The sequence below is a fragment of the Manihot esculenta genome, chromosome 9 (genome assembly GCF_001659605.2).
Source record: "Manihot esculenta cultivar AM560-2 chromosome 9, M.esculenta_v8, whole genome shotgun sequence".
NCBI classification, from domain to species: Eukaryota; Viridiplantae; Streptophyta; class Magnoliopsida; order Malpighiales; family Euphorbiaceae; genus Manihot; species Manihot esculenta.
In genome coordinates, this window is record NC_035169.2 from 4,399,196 (window position 1) to 4,424,491 (window position 25,296).

The following is a 25,296-nucleotide window of genomic DNA, read 5'->3' on the forward strand; positions in this document are numbered from 1 at the left end:
CGGGGATGAGGTGAACTCAGAGGTCATCAAAAATTATTATTTATTTTTTTAAATTATAATAACATATAAATTAACAATTATAATTTTATTTAATTTTATATTATTTTTTTAAAAAAATTAAAACATTTTTTAATATTTAATAAATTTTAATATATTTAAAATAAATATAATTAATAAATTAATAAAAAATTTTATTTTTTAATATTTATAAAAAAAAGTGAATAAAAAATTATAAAAGGAATGAAGCCTGTGGTTTATATATATGAACTTTTTTTTAACATTAAAACCACTTATTATTATTATTATTATTATTTTGCATTGAAATTCCATGTGCTTAATTTCAGTGAAAATTTGATTTTTGTGCTTTATGTTGAGGAATTTGAATCATGTTCTTATGATAAAAAAATTAAGGAGGAAATGGAATTCAAACTGCAAATATATATTTGTTTAAATCGTCACTAAAAAAAATAAAAATAGAAACTTGTGAAACAGCATAGGAAAAGCACCTTGAAGTTATCAGTTGTAATGAAATATAATTACTATTCCTTTTTAAAGGATCACTGTTAAAAAAAATTATGAAGAATAAATAAAAATCGCCCACCGTGGGGCTCGAACCCACGACCACAAGGTTAAGAGCCTTGCGCTCTACCAACTGAGCTAGACGGGCTTCTTGTTTTATTTTTACAAACTTTATTATTTTAAAATAATTTCTAATGAAGATCAAAATTTTATTAAGTGAGAACATGATCATGATATCACCATTTATTATTATCATTTCAACAGCATTTAAATTTTTTTAAAAAAAGTGTTTTCTTTTTATTGTAAGTGAAATATTTCTATGGGGCAAAGGACTAGAGTTGTAATTCAAGACCTCATATTCAACTTAATGTAATTGTTGTCCATTTAAATTCATGAGTGCACTAAAATATTTTTATTAAAAATAAAAATATATATACTCTTTCCATTTTAAAATTTTTATCTATTTTTTCTTTATTTATTATCATAAATATTTTTATTCATTTTTCTTTTTTAAATTATAATAATATATAAATTAACTATTATTACTCTATTTAATTTTATATTATTTTTAAAATTTTTTTAATATTTAATAAAATTTAATATATTTAAAATGGATATAATTAAAATCTTAATAAAAAAATTGTATTTCTTAATATATGTAAAGAATTTAAAGCGAATAAAAATTATGAACCGAAAGAAATAGTAAATTTTATAAAATTTTCAGCGTAAACTTAATTACGAAACAGTTAAGAATTTAAGAAATGAATAAAGTTAAGAAGAATGAGTATATGACGAAATGAAACAATGAAAGGTAAACTACCTTTTTCATTCCGAAATTATATAAAAGTTATTTATTTTTTATTTGTAAAACTCAACTGAAGGGTTCTCCCTTCTATATTTAAGAACATAATTTTTTATAAATTTGATAAAATCAAAATACAGTTTATATTTAAAAAATTAAGGGATGCAAGTGTTGGTTAAAATATAATTTAAGGATGAAAAGTAATATATTTTTTACAGGTATTTTTAGTAATTTCTCATAAAATTAGGAAAATTGAACAAAGGAACATTTAATTTAATACAGTAAAAATATAAAAATTAAACAGTTAGATTTTAAAAATAAAAAGATACGTATATTAATTTTGATATATTCAGAAATGAAAAGTAATTTTCCAATGAATGAAGGTAAGAGAGGTTACTTCAAACACAGACAATCAATGCATACTTCCAATCCAAAGCATTATGGAATTCAACAAAGACAGTAGCTATAAAAATTAGCATGCCAAAGACAGTAGCTATAGAATACCTAGGCATCATAATCTAAGCTAAAAGGGAAAATGAGGCAGTTTAGAAAGAATCATACATTTTGCTCAATGGACATACTTTGAAAATTTATATGAATTCAGGTTGACACGTTATACAACATTGTCACTTTAAAAAGATTATCCTTCCTCAGATTATTGAACATGGCAAGATTTTAGATAATAATAACAAAACAACTCTACTTCGGTTTAGTCCTAGAAATCATTTCTGGACTGTAATGTTTGCATAGGTGGCTGCTTTTGCAAATTTGACATTTTCGACTGCTCATGTCATCACACTCCAAAGCTAGACAAAGCATATTGGTGATCAAATCTTTCTTCAGTTCGATCCTGCAGTGTAGACTGATAGATTTATCTGTTTGACGAGTTCCAGGAATGAAGAATTGAAATATTACTGTCAGCAAGCCACCTGGAGGAACAATTCCATAGAAACCAAAGTCTGGTTTAGCCAGATGACATTGAAGACTCTTGGAAAAATGCCTTGCACTTACTTGGATAGACCGAGCATCTCCCGTTAAAATTGCGCTCTGTGACCGAGACTGAGCACTTAAATTTTGATCCTCCGGTGGCGCTTGAGCTTTGTCTCCAATAACCAACAATTTCCAGAATTCAGCACCAAGTGTGATCAAAAGATCACCATACTTGCTTATAGAGACATTTAGTAAATCACCAACATGCTTCATCCTGTCCACATAGCTTTGCAATTGATTCAAGTCTGGAACCTCCTTTCTAACAGCCTAACCCCACTCTCCGTGAGAAATGCCTTGAACTTAATCCCTCCTCCCTCTGTCTCTTTCTGATTCTGTTAACTAATTCTTTGAAAATAAATAGTAAGTACTGCCAGTGCACTGAAAGAGAAACCACAACCAACGAGACATACTTAATCTTTATTGAACTTATTCCATTGTAACAAACTAGATTTGTAGGAAATGGTTGTCGTTTTCTCTATTGAACAAGAGTGTTTATATACAGATTATAAGACATTGTTAAGGTAACAAATCATTCTCATAAAAATCTATCTATCAATTAGTATCAATTAACTTTATAATTTGCAATCTATTCTAATTATGTTCACACTATCACACCTATAAACTTGAACTGTCATGTGCTTTCCTCCCTAGATCTGCCACCTTTGAGGGTTGAATACTACTGTTGTCGATAAAGCTAATAACACATGTTTCAAGACCTCGCCATCTTCACACTACTAGAATTAATAGTAGACTAGCACATCCTGCAAGCCAATGATGAAATACAAGTCATCTGATAATAAAGATAGCAAAAGAAAACACCACCCATTTCAATGTTTGACAGCCACAATCTAGTGCAAAAATTTAATGATCTGTATGCATACAGCCTAATTCTAATTAACAATCTATCATCAATCACATTCACTATGCCATAAAAAGAAATAGCCGCTTGAAAAGAGAAAGGTACAACCGCAGCATTGCCATGTAATTGCAAAGTTAATACACGAAGCACCAGACAGATGTAATAGCAAGGAAGTGGTCTGCAAGTACCTATTACTACTCCAAAACGTAGTACACTGGATTCTGCAGATTTACAGAGCTAAAACACATTTATGTGGGAATGAAGAGAAGTTTTAGCTATAGCTCAATTCAATTTTTTTTCTTCTTAAAAAAAGACCAACTGGCGGGTTTTACAGTATTCAGCACAAGATTCTGTTTCTTTCCTGAGTTTTAATCACACACCAATTTTCCATTTCTACCATAGTGAAGCCTACAGATATTCACCACTCCAATAAAATATTTTGCCAGGGATTTTATACTTAAATTGCAGATACCAAATTCAAGAAAAATAACTACAAAAATAGCAATTATACCGCAATACTCACCAGCTATATCGTTAGACTTGATCATAAACAGTTGGATTTCGTTTCATGTGCTCTCTCAAGAACCAAGGATAAATTTGTAACTCAGCTCCTTTTCTAAATTTATGAAAAAGTTTATAATTTTAACCCAAATAATTTTAGATAAAATATGTATGTATATATATATATACACACATGCACATGTATAAACCAACATCCTTAGTCTCTTTGGTAGGAAATAGGAATGATAGCGAGTAGGGTATTCGCAAAAATTATTCTATCTAAATCTGTTTAATTAATTTAATATCCAAACCAGTTCCAAACCCATTGTGTGCTTGAGGAGGGATGCATGAGAGAGATAGAGAAAAGTGGGGAAGAAGAAGAAGCTTAATGGGTTTGAGGGTTGCTGATCTGTGGGTTGTGGACAAGTAAAATATGGCAACAAGGTATATATGCATGTAGCAAAAAGATAGTGTTTTAAGGTTCAATAGGTTCAATTTTTTCACAGAATTACCGAACTGAACCAATAAACTAAAACTTATAAAAGTTACTAACCAAACCAAATTGTTTAAGCCATGAAACAGAACCAGTCAGTTTGGTTCAGTTTTTCCGTTTAAACCAAAAACTACACACTCCTAATTTAGTATTCTTTAATCAATTTTTAATACTCTTAACTAATATATTAACAAAAGTTTCTTTTTGAACAGTGCTAATAGGAATGCCAGACAAACCCTAAAAGATGTCTGGCAGCTGGTAGTTCAGTTTTTGAAAAGGCAAGTTTGAGATTAGACAATATTTTTGAAACAAACTAGTTTATAATTTATACTAGTAAATTAGACAATAATAATAAACTCAAACACCACAACGCTTCCTTGTGGACTTGTCAAAGCTTATCTACAGGTAATTGGAGCATCAATCTCCATATCCTGCCAAAATATAAATCATCCAAGAGGCATAAGCAAAAGTGATTTGCACAAATCTTTTTCACATATACCATAAAGCAGCTCAATTTATCCTAGATATAAGCCCGATCAGCAGCTCAGCACCCTTAGGTTCAGTGGGGAGAATAACTTGCCAAAGAAGTACTAGGTATTATAAGTAATAAATGTTGAAAAAATAGGATAGAATAATAAAATTGAAGTTGTGTTGGACACTGTTTTTAAAGATTTATCTTGAAATCCAGCAGAATAAAATAGGTTCTTCTGAAATTTTAATTTTCAAGATCAGAACAACAAAAATTTATCTATAATTTATAATCCAACAGAAAGCATTGAGAAGGGAACGAATAAAATAGAAAATGGAAGTGTTTTTCTTTATGAAAATGCAGACTATTTTCAGTGAAAAAATAACCATTATAAACTGTTATAAAAATAACCATTATAAACTGTTATAAAAATAACCGTTATAAACTGTTATAAATCATCGTCATTTATCTTCTCAATTTTGACATTACAGTATATTTGGCAACCACTTCAATAGTAGAACCCTGCTTAATGCTTCTTATATTCAAACAACATTTACCCAGTTTGTCAGCTATTATTTCAAGCATTTCTATTTCAAATCATGATGAAGTGAAATTCTGACATGTTCATGTCAATATACAACCCCAATTTAAATAATGAAAACCAATTAATTACAAAGTTAATTGAGTGAATTTCGATAATCATTACAAAGTTATTAAAAAAAATGAATTTATCTAAATATCACTACACTCAAGTTTCATAGAATCATATGAATAATTACTAGAAAGTTTTACAGGTAAATTATGCCACTCTTTCTACAACATTTTTTAAATTAAAAATAACTAAAGCCATAGAAGTAAAGAATTAATAAAGCCATAAAGCCATAGAAATAAAGAATCAAAATAAACAAAAATTAAAAAGTAAAGATCTGACCTTAATAGGAATTTTAAAAAGTAATATCCACTTTCACATTTCACCTTAATAATTATGATTGCTTTAGTCTTTCAATATTTGATGTTTGGATCCTTGTCTCACGTTTTGGCTTACCGTGATTTTCTTCGTTTCAATCTCTCTATTCATAGCTACCGTATTTCTTCCCCCTCATTGAAATAATAAATCTTTAAAATTGTTGAAAAAATATGATAAAATAATAAAACTTGAGTCGTATTGGATACTGTCCTTCAAAATTTATTTTGCAATCCCTAAAATAAAACAGGTTCTTCTAGAATTTTAATTTTCAGAATTAGAACAATAAGAATTTATTTTTAATTTATAACTCAGCAGAAAAAATAGTGAAGGAAATAAATAAAATAGAAAATGAAAGTGTTTTTTTTTTATGAAAATGCAGGCTATTTATAGTGAAAAAAATAATCGTTATAAACTGTTATAAAAATCTTGAATAATATAATCAAATCATAACGGTCAGATTTAATATTAGATTTAAATATCAAATCTGCAACAACAGAAAAATCTCACAAATAAAATTTTCAACGACCATAAAATCTTAAACGACCATAAAATTTTCAACGACCACAAAATCTTTTAAAATCTAAATTCATTTTACGAAATACACAACTAAAAGGAGCAATCAGCCAAATGAAGTAGACCACAACCGGCAACCTTTCCATCAGTATGCCAATAATACTACAACAATTCTAACTCAAACAAGTTTGTGTGCATGTCAGTGTATATTGAAGAAGAGTAGGGGAATGGGGGACGAAACTCATGCATAGGTACGAGCGAGCAGTATTCGGTTTAAACTAAAATAACTAACTGAACCGAATCAATTCAAAAATTCGACTCAATTTGGTTTTAAATTTCAAAAAATTCAGTTATTTCAGTGCAGTATGGTTTTGGTCAGAAAAAAATTAAAGAAACAGAACTGAACCAATTTGTTAACAAAACTGTGTTGTTTTGATAATATAGGGAGATCAAACCCTAACAAAGGTTGAAATATTTCAATTGAATCTTAAAATACTGAAAATAATGTCTAAAAAAAAAAAAAAACTCATTAAAAAGTCCAACCGATCCAAATCGAACCATTAGACCGGTTTGATTTAAATTGATTTATCCCCTACTTCAGTTCAATTTAGTTTTTATAAATACTTCAATTTTATTTTTCAGTTTATTCGATTCAATTTTAAATTGAATTGACCGAATGCTCGCCCCAGTCACCAACTTGAGGCAGTGTTGGTGATAAAGTAAAGAAGGTGCCAGCCTGCCAGGCCCTAGTCACGATCACAGAGCATAGAGGTTCAAAGTAAATAATGTGTGTTTAGATTGGTATTTAGTTGACATGTGAAATGCATGCTCACAATGAGTGTTGACAATGCATGGTGAAAAGGGTGAAAGTAGGATCCACCGTTTCAATACCTCCAGCTTTTCTATTTCTGAATACCTTGGCCAAATAAAACGAGAAGACAAAAAATCTTAAACAGTAGGACAAAGAACAAAAAGTTACCATTGTGATACTGCATTTTCAAGTTTGGGCCACTGTCTTTCCAGATAGACAGCCATGAGTTTTGCTCCATTAGCCAGAAGAAGGAAAGAAAACCTTAAAGCTATCAACGAACTAGTTATTCAAAATGTTGCTATGTCAGCCCAAATTAAATTGTGTTTAAGGGATTTATCCCCTTCTTGCACACAGGGTAGTTGTCAAGAAACAATCCAAATACCCAAACTTAAAAGTAGGCGAAAACACAATGTACCTTTTTGTGCTTTATTCTTACACTCCCTAAATTTCTTTCCAATAAAGAAGCACAGCCTAATGTGAATATAATACAATTGACAGATATGAAAAGGTCAAACAATACATCCCATTCAATTATCAACACAAAATAAATTTAAGATCTACGCTATCATAGTTGATTCCACATAGTAGGCCAGGAAAGCAACAGACACATCATTCAAGCATAACTAAAAACAGGTGAAAAAAGAAAGAAACTAACACCAACACAAAATAATATTTAAGATCTACATTATCATAGTTGATCAGAATCCAAAGAGTAGGCCAGAAAAGCAACAGACACATCATTCCAACTAAAAACAGGTGAAAAACAAAGGAGACAAACCTCATCATTCTTGCTATTTTGCTTCGCTTCCAAGTCCTGAACAGTTACATCAAGTCTCTTCCTAAAATACAGAAAGACATTTACATGCCAAAAGGATATTCAGCAGCAACACAAGAACAACTGTAATTAAATATATATATGTATATATGAACAACAATGCCAGGGACAGAGGAAAATGCATGACAGTTTGCAGCACAAGAGCCTAAACCTACAGACCATAAAATTAGAAGCGAAAATTGAGGGAAACCACAGTCTTCGTTAGATATGCATCCATTTCATTTGTTTGCATATATTGCAACAGATCTTTATCTGAGATGGATTTTTTAATGACATTACTCTGCACTTTCTCCCATCCACCAAAAAAGGCAAACAGATGAATCATGCGCCATATATATAAATGAAAGTAAAAGCTGAAATCAAAATGAAAAGGAAAAACTGCAGTTTTCCATCAATGACCATTAATGCTAGAAACTATCACCCCCCATAAATGGTACACAAAACTTGCAGGGAGTACGGTCAGTGAAAGAACTTCATGCTGTAAAGTGTCAACTGAAAGGGACGGTTGACCACAGAATCAAAAATTTTCATAATCCATACCTAACTAAAAAGCAACCACAGAAATGAGAAAGTGATGAAAACGTACAGCTCAAGAGAGATAGAATCAATTCTCTTCGGAACATTGGCATCGGCCTCTGCCCAGTCCTGCTTCACAAGAACAGGAACATTCAACTTGTAAACATTGGCACCTTCATTTACTAAATCCAACTCCTGTAAAAATTACAAAAATTAAAAAAAAAAAAGCCAGACACCACTAATTAGTTACAAGAAGCCAACCAATAATTGAAACATTAATCAAAATCCTTTGCCTTGAGTGCGAGCTCGTTTTCGCCACGTTGGACAGTATGCTTTTTCTTGACCAAGTGATTCTTTGCAATATCTGTTGTTAATATTGACCCCACGTTAGGGTTCTAGTCTGAAATTTTACATATACAGTAAAGGACTTGAAAAGCTTGCCTTTTGGAGTTTGCTAAGATCATTGGCTTTGTTCTCAAAATCGTGCTCCAGTTCTCGAATAGCAGTTGAAGATGCCATTGCTTTAGATTATACTTTATTTTCAATTGTTTTTCTAAACTTTCAATATTAACCCCAAAAAATTACCCCCGATTCAAGAGAAACATAAAACAAAAGTGCAAGAAAAAAGCATTCATTGTACAAAGAATTGGAAATCATTAATGATCAATTTGTACATGCTTGTCTCCTACAAGGCGAACCTTATTCAAAGATTCTTTAAATGCTTGCCAAGCAACCATATAATGATCTTGAGATACCATGCCTTCCTCAACAACTTGCATTGCTCGTTTGTACAAATGATCAAACCACTGAACTGGGTTAGCAATATCCACATTGTTGGACCCAAGATCTGGTACATATAGCCGCTTAAAATCCTTCCTCCATCTTCCCAAAATATATTGGTAAGGGATTTCATCCACCCCATTGTACTGCAGTATGCACAATGCATGTCGACATAGGTAACCTCTGAAGTTGAAACAGCAGCAATTGCAACGAACTTCAGCTCCTGATTTATCATACAATAGCTCAAAATTTCTGAAATTGCTCAGGTTCTCCTCAGCTTCACGCTCTTTGATCATATATGTAAACACTGACCCATTGGCATGAACTTGTGTGATGCTAAAACACGAGGACATCATCACCACCTCATCTTGGAATTTCTTGAATATTTTGTTGGTATACACTTTTGAGAGTTGTAACTCATAATAGCTGCTTGTTCTCAACATGGAGCTTGAATCTCTCGACTCAAAATCATCAAGAACTTCCTGTTGATGTTTCTTCTGTAAAACTAATTCATACATGTCAAAAAACTCTCTGAAAGAAGTTTGACGGTGAAGCCAACCATCAAAAAATGATGTAATGGACTCGCCTCTTTGGAAAGTGGACATTCCAGCAAAAAAAGTGTCTTTGGAGTAAACTGGAGCCCAACGTTCTCGATCTTCATATAAACTTCGGAGCCAATCATGATTTGCAATTCCAAAGCGTTGGTTCATTGCTTCCCAAGCCATTTCAAATTCATCCACCTTTAGTGTGTCGTAGATAGTTGTATTGAACACCATCTGAAAGGCTTCATAGTCCGGCAATGCTCCCAAATTCTCGAGAACCATTTGTACAATATATGACAAACAAAGGCGATGGTGAGCCCTAGGAAACACCTCTGCAATTGCATTTTGCATGACCTTGCACTGGTTGGTGGTGATGATGGTTTGTGGAGGACGACCTAACATGCATGTAAGCCATGCCCTGAACAACCAGATATATGTTTCAAACGTTCCATCAGCAAGCAAACCACAACCAAGCAGAATAGACTGCCCATGGTGATTTACTCCAACAAATGAAAAGAGTGGAATTTCATAATTGTTTGACAAACATGTTGTGTCAAATATAATGACATCCCCAAAGTAGGCATATGCAGCCCTTGACCTCGAATCAATCCAAAAGACATTTTTCAAAAACCCCTCATCAGTGAGATCCATCAAGTAGAAAAAATTTGGATTTGTCAGCTGAACCTGACAAAAATAATTATAAATGATCTGTGCATCTCCTTTTTTAAGCTTCAAACGCTTCAACAGATCTATAGGGTGGTTACTATGTCCTTCATTAGAGTTTGAGCTTCCGTAACCAAGTGGATCTACAGCAGCTGTCCGATACAATTTGATTGTTCGTACTTCCACATCAAGGGTCGGCTCTACCTTCCTTTTAGACCCAGCATCCATCTTCTTGTGTGACTTGGAATTTTGTGCTCTCTCAGGATCAAATGAGTGATTGTGTTCAAGCTTCACTTCATCCACCCTCCATCTATTAGATTCCACTAACCTTAGCCTTATCATTGCTAGACAACCAGTCCTTGTTTCCTTTCTACGACTATTTGCTTCTTTCATTGTCTTAAAACCCTCACAGTTGCAGCAGAGAACAGCACCACGTTTCTCCTTGCTGTTACGTTTTGTCCATGAAGATTTTACCCTGATGGCAAATCCCAATTCTTTAGCATAGCAGTTATAATAATTGTAAGCATCATCATATGATTCAAACTCCATTCCTACAACAGGTGGTGGGTAGCTGTTTCCATGAGATTCGCTGTTTTGACCATCCACTGTCAAAGTGTTGTCTGTGTTGATATCATGCACGTGTTCTTCAATATCAAGCATTTGGTCACAATTATTCTCAATAACGTTGCCTTTGGTTTCAAGGTCATGGCTTTCAATCTCCAGGTCATTTCCCTCGATTTCAAGGCCACTTCCTTCAATCTCAAGGCCATTTCCCTCGATTTCAAGTTCATTGCCTTCAATCTCTAGGTTATTGCTATCAAATTCCAGATCATCATCTTCCTCCTCAAGCATTTGCTCACTGTTCTGAGAACTTTCTTCTATCTGAAATGAAAAAATGGAAAAAAAAATGAAATATATAATGTTAATGTTGGCAATAGCAAGCAACAATTTGCAAAGTCCTTTGCATTTTTCTCATTCCACAATATCACAAAGTCAAAGCCTACTCTACACACATCCACTTCTCTTATCTTCTTGAATTTTGCATTGAACATTAAAAAAATGATCTTTCTTAAACAGCATTAATCAATCAACAGTAATGTCATCCTTCAAACTGCTTCTTCTTCAGAACTAATTTCACCATGTAGCATAATTGCATAAGCATTCACAACCTAATATATGAGACGATGATACTATCCTTACTGACATTAGATACCTCACTCTAGGAAGTTAAGAATCATAGTTCATAGATGCACTATTATAACCTTGAAACTTATAGATACGAGTTATGGCCCTGATTAAATATTTATATTGCAATTCATGCGTGCATTACCTCAATTATAAGCATACTTGAATTTCGATGCAAATACTTTCTCTAAGCAAATATTTGATTGAAAGAGTTATTACGCTTAATTCCAATATAGAGCAAGCTTGTATTAGACACATCCGAGAATAATTTATACTTGGCACAAATTAAATATTGAACTACTGTACTCAGCAGCTTTGCATCAACATTTATCCCCTTTATGATCTCATTTTCTGGAAAAATTATGCAAGTTCAAAAAAGAAATTACAATCTTTCATCATTTATTTGCTAATTATCATTTCAGTCTCATGGGAAAATAACATAAATATCTACCTTTATACAATAAATTGATTTCATATCAAACAAAAACACATGGCTCGAACTCACCATAATCCCTAAATGACAACTTAAACATGCGCAGAAGATTTTGCAACCATCAACAATTCAAATGCTAAATTACATTCGGATAATTACTCCAACCAAAAAAGGTGCTAACTTTTCATCCTATTAGAAACTAAATACAAAAATCAAACTCTACAAGTTAAAAAATATAAAGAAAAGAAAAGGGAAAGGAAGAACCCCAAATTCAAAGATATAGGAAGACCAACCTCGATCATCACAACCTTCCTCAACTTCTATGGCTTGAGATAACTGCTTCTCATTGCCAGACTGCCGCCATAACAATGGGCCGCTTCCCTTAAATCTGAGGAACAGTGTTGGTATCAGTAAATAACATAATTATGGGAAAACAAATAAAAAATCAGGTAATTTCACCAGGGATTTTACTTGGTTTTGGTAGTTTGGTTATTTGGCTAGATCTAAGAGAAAGACTCACCTTGCATATCAGTAGAAAAATAGAATATTAAAAAATTTAAAAATTATGTTTCACTAATAATTAATAACTTTAATATATGAATTTTTATGAATTAATTACACCAATATAATTAAAATAGTAAAACTACCAATTTTTTAAGTTAGAAACGATAATAAAATTGTTGATATGAATTAGAAAAATTATAATTAAAATATTTAAAATTTTATTTAAAATAAGAATATTATACTTAAGTTTATATATAAATCAAATAAGTTTTCAAATATTTGCGACAAATTATTTATAGGTATTAATGAGATATTTATTATTATTAATCTGTATTATTATATTAATAACTAAAAGGGTGTTTGCTTGTGAAAATTAGCTTATAAGATCACTAAAAGGGTGTTTGCTGGTGAAAATTAGCTTATATATAAGTTATTTGAAACTTATCAACATTTAAAATATTAAGCATGTGTTCGGTTAAAATGCTTACAAGTGACTGATAAGCAATTGGCATGTTTAGTAATAAGTAGCTTATAAGTACATCTATTATTAAAATCACTTAGAAGGATATTAACTAAGATATATAGTGATTAAATGAGGGCAATATAGTAACTTATTTGGCCAAATCAGCTCATATGATTAGTGCTTATAAACCAAAATGAAAATTGGTTCTCCCTCGGCTTATTTTTTTAAACTTATAAGCTTAAATCATAAGCCCACAAAAAAATTATAAACAGATATATCAACTTAATTTTGGAACTTATAAGTTTATTTGACCAGCTTATTAACTAAAACAAACAACCTCCCAAGCATACTGCTATTCTTTATGAAAAAACTTTTGAAAAATATATGTTCTTAATTTGAGTTTGATTATTCTTTTTTAAAATGTTAATGACATTTACATAAGCAAATCTTCACCAAATTTTATTTTTCTATTAGAGGGAACTCGTACAAGTTCTTAATAACCCATGTGTATACTTTGTTGCTATAAACATTCTAAGCATTAGTCGAGTACCCGACTCTCCAATGCATTGGCTCTCACTATACCTATAGCTTTGTCCAATTATACTAGGTCACCATGAGTAAGACGGCGACTATAGTATAATGAACATCTGCAGGTGTACTCCTACAAGTAAAGGGAGTTAAAATATATATTGTTTGCATTTGAAATGTTATGAATCAGTTGGCAAGTCCAATCCCATATTTTGATTTCAAATGTCAATGCATCTACACAGACACATATATTGTCTGCTAAATTCACAATCAACGAATGTTGAATAAAAAATATTTCTGACATTGTCCCATTTTAAGAAACTGCAAAGATACTTTAAGTGGGCCCAACACAACCTGTTCTACATATAACAATGTGTTGAACTACTTCAAGAATAATAAATGGCATATTCAGTTAAAGAAAGCCCTTTGCTTTGAATGGTTATATCACTCATTTGTCATTATGGATCCAATATTAATCCTCTCATACCTGGTAATTGATGTACTTGAAATGTATTTTTCCTTAACTCATAGAAAAGACGCTACATGGACTGAATTAAAGGGTTGTATCATCCTAAAATTTAGATTCATTTCTTTTTGCAAATATTCAATTGTAGCATATTATATTTTAATAGATTAGCATAATTTTTCTATTGAGCATGTATATTTATAAATGATAGTATACTAAATATAATTTATTAAATGTTCAACTTTATAACTAAATTCGTAACTAGAATCAATTTTTTAAATCATAATTAATATTGGTTTAATACAGTACTAATGTGATATAAATCATTATAATATTAAATTTTAAAATTTCTAATTTTGTTTTAAAATGAATTATAAAATTCCTTTTCTTTATTATAAATATCAAATATATTATTCTTTCTTTTTCTAAATAAGAACACTATTGCTAAGTTTTAAGAAAAAAAAAAAGGCTAAAGCCTCTTATCGAATTTGCACCGATGATTTCACCTTATCATGGCATTATTCTAATACTTAGTCAAAAGGCTACTTTGATTCAATTTCTAGATGAGCCGCTATGCATAAGATAGATCCATGGAAATAGATTAGAAAAAAATTTTATAAGTAAATGGATATATTGTACATAAGTTATATAAATATTACATTAATTACATAAATATGATATATTTATATAATAAATTAAATAAATAAAAATGAATATATTTTTTATATATTTTATTTTATATTAATTAAAATATTACACAATTATACTACATACATTATAAATTAATATACATGCATATTTAAATTAATATGTAAATAGATTATACTAAGTATAGAGTACAGACTATAGAGAGTAGATTCATAGTAATTTTATTATAGATCATAATAAGAATAATTAATTAAGATTTAAGTATTAACATAATTCTCTAACTAATTTGAATTTAAATAAGCAACTATTTTTAATAATAAATTGTTATATAATTTTCTAGCCAATCAAATAAAAGAGTAATATGCTATATCAAATTAAACTATGAGTTTGTTTAACAATCTTATTATTTATCCCTTCTTTCCACTGTCATATATAAGCCTACTAGACAAAAGAAGTACAAACGTACATGTTAATTCATATTTATATCCAAAACTTTAAATTTAGGATAATCAAGTGTTTTTTTTTATTCATTACAATTACAATGAAGAGAACTAAATAGAATTTTGGCAAAAAAAAACTAAATAGAATTTAGAAAAGTTAACAATAAATTACAACATAGTTCCTAAAGTTTTTTATATTAATGAAGCATGTAATCCACAATTTAAATTTCATATTAAAAGTAAATATATAATATGTAATAAATATTTACTATAAATGAATTCATATTACATAAAGTATCATATATAAATATTATATATTAAAGTATTTTTAAATGTTTATGCTCAACACTATTGCAAATTATTGCATATTATTCATATATGAAAAACACTCTACAACATATCAATAATATTAAATAAAATGAAATATTATATGCTTTAGTCTATAAAGTTTTGTTTGTTTCAGATTTTAAATTTTCATTAATATGTGGCACATATATAAAAATGAGAATGATAGGTAAATTATGGTTATAGGAATGACAGAAAAGGACATTGTTAAAATAAAATATTTATTTTAAGGATTATTTTTATTAATCAAATAAACTTTAAGAACTATATTGTAATTTGCTATTAAAATTTTAAAAGTCACTTTAGTCATCTAATTATAACTTACTCAAAACCTGAACCTATTTATAAATACAATTCCCAAATTTGTTTAGAAATTAAATTTCACTAGGGATATAAACAAGTAGGGTATCCATGAGATTGAGGGTACCCAAACCTAAACCCATCTATGAATATACTTCTGAACCCATTTATGCATATGCTTTCCAAACATGTCCCAAACTTCCCGAATCCGATTTTTTTTATTTGAAAATTTAAGATGATTAAACAATCATAGTGCCAACTAATTCATCAACTCAAAATTCCCAAATCACTAGATTGCAAAACAGATATAGATAAGGATGATTAAACATGCATAGTGCCAAAGATGACTAAACTTCTAGTGAGCAATTGACATCTCATCTAGAAACAGTTTTTCTTCTAATTATGAAAAGTAAGTTATCTCCTATTCCCTCATCATAGCCAAAGTGAAGAAAGCTCAAGTGTTCTGAAGAGGGAAAAAAAAGAACATGAAGGTTATTTACTTATGCTCCCTAAGGACCCAATAAAAAACAGTACTCTTTATGCTTTGAAAAGAAAATTATCTTCCTCAATGCTTCCTCTAATTATTAAAAGTAAGTTATCTCCTATTCCCTCATCATAGACAAAGTGAAGAAAGCTCAAGTGTTCTGAAGAGGCGAAAAAAAAAACATGAAGGTTATTTACTTATGCTCCCTATGGACCCGATAAAAAACAGTACTCTATATGCTTTGAAAAGAAAATTATCTTCCTCGATGCTTCATAGATTTTCATCTCATGGCCAAGACTAATCCCTAGTATAATTTCTAACTTTAACTCGTTTCAATTTGATACTCAACACAAGAAAACACACAATACCCAGTCATTAATTTGTGAGAAATTTGTTTTTATGCGTATGAACCACCTAAAAAACAGAAGCAACACCCATCAACAATAAAATGCTTAATGAAGGATCAGCAACCTATATTCGACCTGTGTATGAATCACTTTAACTCGACAGGTTCCGGTTCACTGAAGCAATGAGAGAGAGAGAGAGAGAGAGAGAGAAGACCTGCCCTGCTGGTGGTGGCGATGAGAAGGGCAGATGCGAATTCCTAACTTTAACTCGAGAATGAGAATACATGCCCTGCTGCTGGTGGCGCCGATGAATGCTAAGCAGAAGATGGCGGTGCCGATGAGAAGGGCTGGAGGAGAAGGGACGATGGTGGCCGTCGGCTGGGGAGAGTGGGAAAAGAAAATGATGTTTTGGTTAGGTGTAGGGCTGGTGGTTGTGTTGATTGTGTTTCGTTGGGTGTGTGCTGTGGGTGGAGCGGGAGGGCCGAGGGGGAGGGGATTGTGGGTTTGAGTTTCGGGTTGAGGGTTCCGGATTCGGGGCTTCGTATTATTGTACGGATGTGGGCTGTGGGTTATGGGTAGTTTGCTTTTTTTGATTGGGTTTACCTTAGGATTTTCTTTGCCTATTTAGAGTCTGTTGATATTGAGTTTGGATGTAAGGAAAGTTTTTTTTTTTAAAATAATATTTTAAATGCTGTTAAAAAAAAGCAGTTTGAAAAAAATGATTTTATTATTTTAGTGTTTTTGTGATTAAATTATATTAAAAATAATTTTAAATTATCTTTTAATATTTTTTAAATAGTATTTTTAAGAAAGTAAATGTTAAATAAATTTAATATTTTCAGTTTTGTACTTAGCTTTTTTTTTTGGAAAGTGTGTAGCCCATTTGAACCGAAAATGCATTGTTTAAAAAAAAATAAAATCTACATAAAGAAAAAATATATATTTGATTAATAAAATATATGTCTATGACTTAAATAATTAATATATAATTGATAATTACAACTTAGATAAAACTATATTGATAAAGATATACATAATGATAAAATTCTAGTTTGCAATTTAATGAAAAAAATACATATTAAGAAAAGCTAAATATTTACAAATTAATTAAAGCACCGTTTATTTATAAAAAAATAATTTATATTTGAATAATATTTTTTGTGAAAAATATTTTCTATTAATAAAATAATTTGTTTTTTTATTACTTAATTTTAATTTAAAAACTAAAATTTATTAATAAATTTATATATAAAACTCTTAATAAAAATTTTAAAATATGAAAAATTACTTTATTTTTTCAAAATAAAAAATTATTTTTATTAAAAAACTTATTTTTTTCTTTTTTGACAAATAAAATATTTTTTATTAATTAAAATTTTTAAATATTTTAAATATTAAAAAATATGAAAAATATTTTCCACGAAACAAAGTATCAACATAAGATTAGTGAAAATAAATATCCTCTTAAAAATAATTATTTAATAAAACAGTGGAAATTAAAAAGCACATTAGCCGTTAACGTTCGTGCATCATTTATTCCTTTTGCCAAGAGTTAGCAACTCTTGACAAAATATAAAAGCTTTTTACCATACGCACAATTTTTTCCTTAAATTCTAAAAAAATATAATAAATTGTTGGATATATTTTTGGTGTAAACATTTGTCTTGGAGAATACTGCATCAAATTAAGGAAGAAAACAAGAAGAATCATGATTTTTTATTTTACATCCTTTCTTATTTTTGATTAAAAATTTCGTAAACAGCATGCATTAAATTTTAGAGAAAATTACTTCTTAGTCCCTGAGATTTAACGTAATTAACACTTCTATCCCTCTATTTTGGCGACCTAACACTTAAGTCCCTCACTTTCTCTTCCGTCCAATTTCGTAGTCCTTCCGTTCATTTAAACCGTTTGGTCAAAGAGTCAAAAGTGAGAGGTGATAATTTTTTCTAGAAATACCCTTCTCTTAATGTGAAATTCCTTTTTTTTTTCTCTTTCATGTTTTCTCCAGTTGAAGAAGAAGAAGAAGAAGAAGAAGAAGAAGAAGAAGAAGAAGAAGAAGGAGAAAGAAGAAGAAGAAGAAGAAGAAGTTGCAGAAAATGGTAGGAAGAATAAGGAGACGAAGAAGAAGAAGAAGAAGAAGAAGAAGAAGAAGAAGAAGAAGAAGAAGAAGAAGAAGAAGAAGAAGTTGCAGAAAGGAGGGTAGGAAGAAGAAGAAGAAGCAAAAAGAAATAAGAAGAAGAAGAAGGAGAAAGAAGAAGAAGAATAAGAAGTTGCAGAAAAGAGAAGAAGAAGAAGAATGAGAAAGAAGAAGAAGAATAAGAAGTTGCAGAAAAGAGAAGAAGAAGGAGAAGAAGAAGAAGAAGGAGAATAAAAAGAAGGGGCATTTGGGTTTGGGTTTAGTGAGGGTTAATTTTGTCAATTCACGTGTCCCAAACGGCTATTTTGGACGGAAGGACTACGAAATTGGACGGAAGAGAAAGTGAGGGATTTAAGTGTTGGGTCGCCAAAATAGAGGGGCAGAAGTGTTAATTACGTTAAACCTCAGGGACTAAAAAGTAATTTTCCCTAAATTTTATGATTTATTCATCTATAATCACGTGTGGTCTTTTTTTTGCCTGTATTCTTATTATTGAAACAGTTCGGTCTAAACTAATCCAAATAACTTTTAGACTCACTTTTTACTTGGTCCAAAATGGTTAACTCAAGTTATTTAATAATTTCATACTCGCTATTATATACAATTTAAATTTTCTATAATCTCCCAATGTGGAACAGCTTCCACCACAGTGAAAACAGACAGCTGACCATTACACTCGGTCCCACTAAATTTACGACATTCTCGTTGCGAATCGAATACAATTGCTAAATTAGGACTAGACGCTTGGGTATTGTGGTTTGCTAGTACCTCGGACGACTCCACCTTATCTCACACAGGTAACCCTTTCGTTGCAGGTCCACTAGCTCCGCACAATTTGTTTGACCCAGAGTGGCTTTTAATACCAATTGAAACAGTCTGCCCCAAACTGGCCCAAATAACGTTTGGATCCACTTTTCATTTTGTCCCAAAATTGTTAACCTAAATTTTTTAGTAGTTTCGTGCTAACTATTATATACAATTCAGATTTTCTATAATCTTCCGATGTAGGACGGCTTCCACCGCAGCAAAAACAGTCAGCTGACCGTTACAGCTTCTACCAAGAGAAGAAGAGGAAGTATCACTATTCATTTTAAAGGAAAAAGAAAATAGAAATTACCGTGAAAGTAAGGGAGTATAAATGAGAAAGAAGGAGTGACCGAGCCTTTCTAGAAGCAAATATCACAGCTGTGAGCAAAAGTGTATTTAGAGGAGAAAAAGAGTTCTTATAAGACGATTTTGATGGTAGGTTTTAAATGCAGCTCGAGAAACGAGGGAAGCATCGTTGAAGAGTTAGGTAAGCAAAGCGACATAAACAGGAAAAGTTCAATCTTAATAAGCCATATATTATGAGAATAATTGTTGCATTCAAATATGAAGAAACGAAGACTGGCGGGGGACCTCTAATGTTACACACAATCGCCCAGAATAAGTCATTAGCTGTCACTGTAAGACAGAGTCACGTGACAAAGATCTGATAAGTTGGCACGTGATCCCACCCGAGAAAAAAAAGATTCGGACACCTAACACCCGATTTATTATCAAGACTCGCTCTTTCTTGAATAGGTCGAGTCTTTACATAAAGTTACTATTAGTAGACACAATCCAGCATATTTCCATTATGCTGGTAATCGCGGGATCATCGACTAATTAGCTGGCGAGATTCCTTATCAAGCGACCGGCCACATTATTGGTAAATTTTTAAGATATGTTATATTTAACTCCATATTCTTATAATATAAAAACTAACGATCACAGAGGCAAAATTATACAATTCTTATATAACTACTATTGAATTTTAAACAATATCTTACACTTTCCCTATTATCCAGTTTACTGTCTTGAGTGTCAGAGTTGTTGCAGTAGACGCCAACTACCTCACATTCTCTTTCTTGCAAATTTAATTAATCACAACACAACTCTATTTTCTGATTATATCAATATTAAATTGCCAACATACATAATTGTTGTAATATGAAAAATATTAATAAATTAATTCTTATAATTTTAAAATTCATTTACTTAATTCTAAAATAAATTTTTTTTTCTATTTAGCTATTTAGTTATGCAAAATGTTTCTTGGTTAGTCAAATGAAATAGTCAACTTAAGCCATAAGCTAGGCTAGCATGGAATGGTTGATAAGTATCTCGTAACTAAAAGATAAATTATTATAAAATTCTTTGATTCTTTCTTCACCCAATTATTGTTGTTGTGAGCTCAAGCTCTAACCTTTTTGAACTTGTTGAGAGAGTTCAAATCTCAATTTAGGTGAAATAAATATATTTATTTATTTTTAATTTTAATTTTTTAATAATATGTATAGTGTTATTATTTAATACAATTCTACTGAGATATGAGTTCTAAGGAATAAGAAAATAAAAAGATAAAATAAAATAATCTAATCCTAAAATAAATGATAAAGCAATTTAGTTATAAGGATAATATTTGTGTTGTTATTGTTCTAATATGTAACTTGAACTTCTCTGCACTAAAAATATATTAAAATCTCTTTGAAATTTTAAAAAGTTATCAATGTCTTTAGATTTTTTAAGCAAATGTCTTAATTTTTAACACTAGAAGGCTGAATCCTTTTGGGCTCGCAAGAGTTGGCCGTAATTCCGAAACCGAATATTTATATATCTAGTTTCCTTAAAGTTATGAAAAGAGAAATTAGAATCCATATCCACAATGGGTTTTGAAGAGAATCTTAGTTTTATCGAAAGACAAAAGTTCGTGAAAATTTATAAAAAGAAATACCTCATGTGTGTCTTAAAACTCAATCAATATAGCTCAAAGACCCTTATTATAAAAAATAAATTACTAATTTAAGTATTAAAGAGATTACTTAGCCAACCCATTTGGTATTGTCTTTGCTATTGGAAGTACATATTTGATGTTTTAATGGAAAAGGAGGCAATAACAACATCAATAATATTCATCCTTATATGTTAAATAATATTTATATTTATAAAAAATATATTTTCAAAAATATATTTTTATTATTGTATATGTTGTATATAAACCAGAAACAGCTATCAATTATAATTTCCTATCCGCTATCTGCTATTGGCTATCAACAACCGCTATTAGTTATAACGGTTAAACTAAATAACTCCTAAATAGTATATATAGATGCTTAAACAGAAATAAACTAAATTAAACCATGTATTTTTTTTGCTTAAAAACCATATAAGTCAAATTCAAATTTTTTTACCAATTAAACATATAATTTTACAAAGGCTCAAATAAGTCATAACATAACATAATATTATTTTTTAATAATAAAATATTATTTTTTATAATTTAAAATATTATTTTTATAATTTAAAATATAAAAATTTAATATTTGAATTAACATAAAAATTATAAAAAATATATAGATATAATAAATAATTTTTAAAATTATAAAAATAAAATTTTATTATTAAAAAATAATATTATATTAAATGATGACTTATTTGACTATTAAATAAAAGTATATAGACTTAACTAGTAAAACAAATTAAATTAAATTTATTTAATCATTGAATAAAAGTACATGAGATTAATTAAACTTATATATATAGATTATATGTATAAAATAATATAAATGTTTAAGATAAATTAATATATTTTTTAAAAAATTAAAAAATTTAATTTTATACAATAAAAACGTTTTAATTTTATAATTTTCAAGGAATAGCAACTTGATAATAAATTTCTTATGAAAAAAAATGATCTAAATGTAATTTAAAAAAATTTCAGCACGGTCCCATGTCTCCAAAGTGGACCCGCCCGTGGCCCTGCCTGCCTAGGTTACATCTGAGGTGTTCTTGCAAGGCGACAGCGCGAGGAAATACCCGTTGTTTTGGTGTAGCTTAGGAAAAAAAAAAAACATTTAACCTCTATATTATAAAAAATCTAATTAGTTAGTATTCAATTTTAAAAATTATATTAAAACATTTATAATAATTTAAAAAATTTATTAATTAATTTTTCTCTCAATTTTAATTATTAAATATTTTATTATTTTTTATAATTTAAAAAAATTTAATAAAAATTACTATTTAATTTTTATAATATAAAAAATTCACATTTTTTAATTTTAAAAAATATATTAAAATTTTTTTAACATTTTTAAAAATTTATTAATTAATCTTTTAATTAATTTTAATAATTAAATATTATAAAAAAATTTAAAATACTCATAATATAAAAGTACTAATTAATAAGTTTTTTAAAAATTTAAATAATTAACTTATAAATTTTTTAAAATTATGAAGATTAAATAATAAAATATTATAAAAAAATTAACAAAAAATTAACTAAGAGATTTTTTAAAATATTAGAAATTTTTTAATATATTTTTTAAAATTGATACTAACCAGTGAATTTTTACGTATTATAAAAATTAAATATTAATTTTTTTAAAATTTTTTAATTTTATAAAAAATATATTAATTACTCACTTTATATTAAAATGATTTTAATTTTTTATAATATTTAAAAATTAATATTAACAAAATCACTAATTTATAAATTTTTAAAATATTAAAGATATTTTAATATTTAAATATATTTTTTAAAATTAAAAAATTAATTAATATATTTTTATATAACATGAACATTAAATAGTAATCTTTAAAAAAAGTTGAAATATAAGATGATGTCATCTGAAATTGTCTCATTGCTCAAAGCTGCCGTTTCTCCGAAAGCCAATAAAAAAATGAAGACAAAGGAAACCAACCAATCCAAACTCTATTTTCCACCCGAGCGCCTGCTTCGTATGTTTTTCCACAACAATACACCAGAAGCGAAGACTTACGTTTACTCTGTTCTTTCTCTTCTCTCTCTCTCTCTTCTCCGCTCTCTGAAATAGCGACGAGAATGGCGACGGAGGCGGAGGCAGAGATAATGAAACCGCGTATGGACAAGAGAGAGTATAGGAGGATCGTTCTTAAGAACTCTCTTGAGGTGCTCCTCATCAGCGATCCCGATACCGATAAGGCAAATTCATAATCAGTCTTTCTTCCGCGGATTTTTTTCTTTTTTATTTGGTAGTTCAATCGATTTTAACACATTTCCTCTCGTTCTCTCTTTCTTTTAGTTCAGAGTGCTGCTTCCATGGATGTTGGTGTGGGCTACTCCAGCGACCCCGTTGGCCTCGAAGGACTCGCCCATTTCCTCGGTATACTTTTTATCTCTTTTTCCTTCCACTTTGTTACTGTGCATCATGGGGTTGGGTTTATGCTAGGCTGCGGTTCAATGAGTCTGATCAAGTTTTGGTTTCTATGTTAAAATTTGCAATGAGTAAAAGTACAATTGCACTTTTTAACACTAATATACTGAGGTGTGCACAGTTGTGTCCCGAACTGAACAAACCAAATCGTGCTGAATTGCTAATAAACATACCCGAACATAGAGACGTGGGAGGGAGAAAAATTTTTGAAACTAGTGTGAGGGAAAAATATTAGTGTGTTTTTCGGATATATCATAATTCACGTCCAATAAAAACATATTTAAAATGCAAAAATGAAGTTAAAGTTCTTAGGTATTATATCTTAAATTACTAGCAATTTATGCATTTATCATATTTTTTTACTATTTCTTTGATGATTGCCTAAAGTTTACTTATTATTTTTATTTAGTTCTCAAACAAATATTCAAAACTTTTCAACATCCCCTCCTATATTTGTATGCCTTAAAAGTTTTCTTGTCTACATTAAATATAGAATTTTAGTGTATAATTTTTACTCTTATAATACTTAAATAAACACACACTTGCATGCATTGAAAATTGCAAAAAATATAAATAATATTAAAATAATTAATGCTTGGTAACTTAAAATTCTATTAAATGGCTATTTGGAATATTAGAACATAAAGCGATAATCATGTTGTCTTATTAGCAGATAAAGTTAAAATAATATATTTGCTCATGGTACCATACAAGTCGAGTATTTTTCCATCAAAAGTAAGAAAAATAACTTGAATTCTTTTTTTATTTTATTTTATTTTTCTTTATAATTTATTGGAAGTGGCTTATGTTTCTAACTCATGGTACCACTTAAGTGAACTTTGATCTAGTTGGTAATAACTTGGAAAGTTTTCCATTTACAGTCAAAAACAATTTCTATTTAGTGTTTTTTTCTACAGTTATGGTAAAGTTCTTTTGATGTTCTCACATAATATTTTGTATTGCAGAACACATGTTGTTTTATGCTAGTGAAAAATATCCACTGGAGGGTAGTTATTCAAAGTATATTCTGGAGGTAAACTACTTATTTTCTAATAAGGTTTTCACCCTATGCATTGTTGTCTTCTATGGTCTCATAATCCCATAGTCGAATTTAATTTAATTTAATTGTGCATGTTCGGAGTATGAGTATTTGGTTATCCCTAAAAGAAGTAAGGCCCAAGGTACCTTCTTCTTCCCATATCGAGAATTGTTCACATAAAAACACATGAGCATGTTTGCTATAAGGGATTTGGGATGGTAAAAGATCTTTTAAGGGATAGACAGTGAGTGAGACAAAATAGAGGGATTTGTTGAATATAACTGTTATGTTGGTTTACCTAGGGAAGAGTAGATATTGTAAATGCAGCAGACAAAAGGCTTTATAAGTTCTTAGATTATTCTTTTGCAGCTCTGTACTTTGCCAAAGTAAGTGTTCTTTTGCAAGGGTTTGCAAGGAAGCAACTAAATCCATTATTATTTACTTGTATATTAATTGAGCAAAGCTTAATTTTGTGCTATATCTGTTTATACTTCTCCA

At 29.6% G+C, this 25,296-nt stretch overlaps 3 protein-coding genes and 1 non-coding gene across 8 annotated transcripts in view; 1 reads left to right on the forward strand and 3 right to left on the reverse strand.

The window, feature by feature from the left end:
• Positions 1 to 594: 594 nt before the first annotated feature.
• TRNAK-CUU lies at positions 595 to 667 on the reverse strand. Its single transcript has one exon. It is a non-coding gene; the product is annotated as a tRNA-Lys (tRNA).
• A 1,193-nt stretch (positions 668 to 1,860) lies between these two features.
• LOC110622685 (probable prefoldin subunit 6) lies at positions 1,861 to 8,794 on the reverse strand. Its single transcript, XM_043959866.1, has 4 exons — positions 8,717 to 8,794; positions 8,569 to 8,670; positions 8,346 to 8,470; positions 1,861 to 7,763 (listed from the first exon to the last, which is right to left on the reverse strand). The coding sequence occupies exons 1-4, from the start codon at positions 8,792 to 8,794 to the stop codon at positions 7,613 to 7,615; spliced, it is 456 nt and encodes a 151-aa protein (XP_043815801.1). The 3' UTR covers positions 1,861 to 7,612.
• A 96-nt stretch (positions 8,795 to 8,890) lies between these two features.
• Positions 8,891 to 16,874, reverse strand: LOC110622483 (protein FAR1-RELATED SEQUENCE 8). 4 transcript variants are annotated; one of them, XM_043959546.1, is made up of 3 exons: positions 16,622 to 16,874; positions 12,172 to 12,266; positions 8,891 to 11,142 (listed from the first exon to the last, which is right to left on the reverse strand). In XM_043959546.1, the coding sequence occupies exons 2-3, from the start codon at positions 12,178 to 12,180 to the stop codon at positions 8,932 to 8,934; spliced, it is 2,220 nt and encodes a 739-aa protein (XP_043815481.1). In that variant the 5' UTR covers positions 12,181 to 12,266; positions 16,622 to 16,874; the 3' UTR covers positions 8,891 to 8,931. The 4 variants fall into 4 exon arrangements, with proteins under 4 accessions (XP_043815481.1, XP_021622680.1, XP_021622681.1 ...); XM_021766988.2 differs by having other exon boundaries at positions 16,618 to 16,874; XM_021766989.2 differs by having other exon boundaries at positions 16,539 to 16,874.
• A 6,385-nt stretch (positions 16,875 to 23,259) lies between these two features.
• Positions 23,260 to 25,296, forward strand: part of LOC110622746 (insulin-degrading enzyme-like 1, peroxisomal) — a 31,897-nt gene continuing 29,860 nt past the window's right edge. The window contains exons 1-3 of one of the 2 annotated variants that reach the window (XR_006351995.1): positions 23,260 to 23,527; positions 23,633 to 23,708; positions 24,725 to 24,792. Coding sequence is in view for 1 of the 2 variants with exons in the window: in XM_021767357.2 (XP_021623049.1) it covers positions 23,408 to 23,527; positions 23,633 to 23,708; positions 24,725 to 24,792 (264 nt within the window). In the remaining variant the exon portion in view is untranslated. The remainder of the gene's footprint in view (positions 23,528 to 23,632; positions 23,709 to 24,724; positions 24,793 to 25,296) is intronic. The other variant, XM_021767357.2, reaches the window with a different exon arrangement.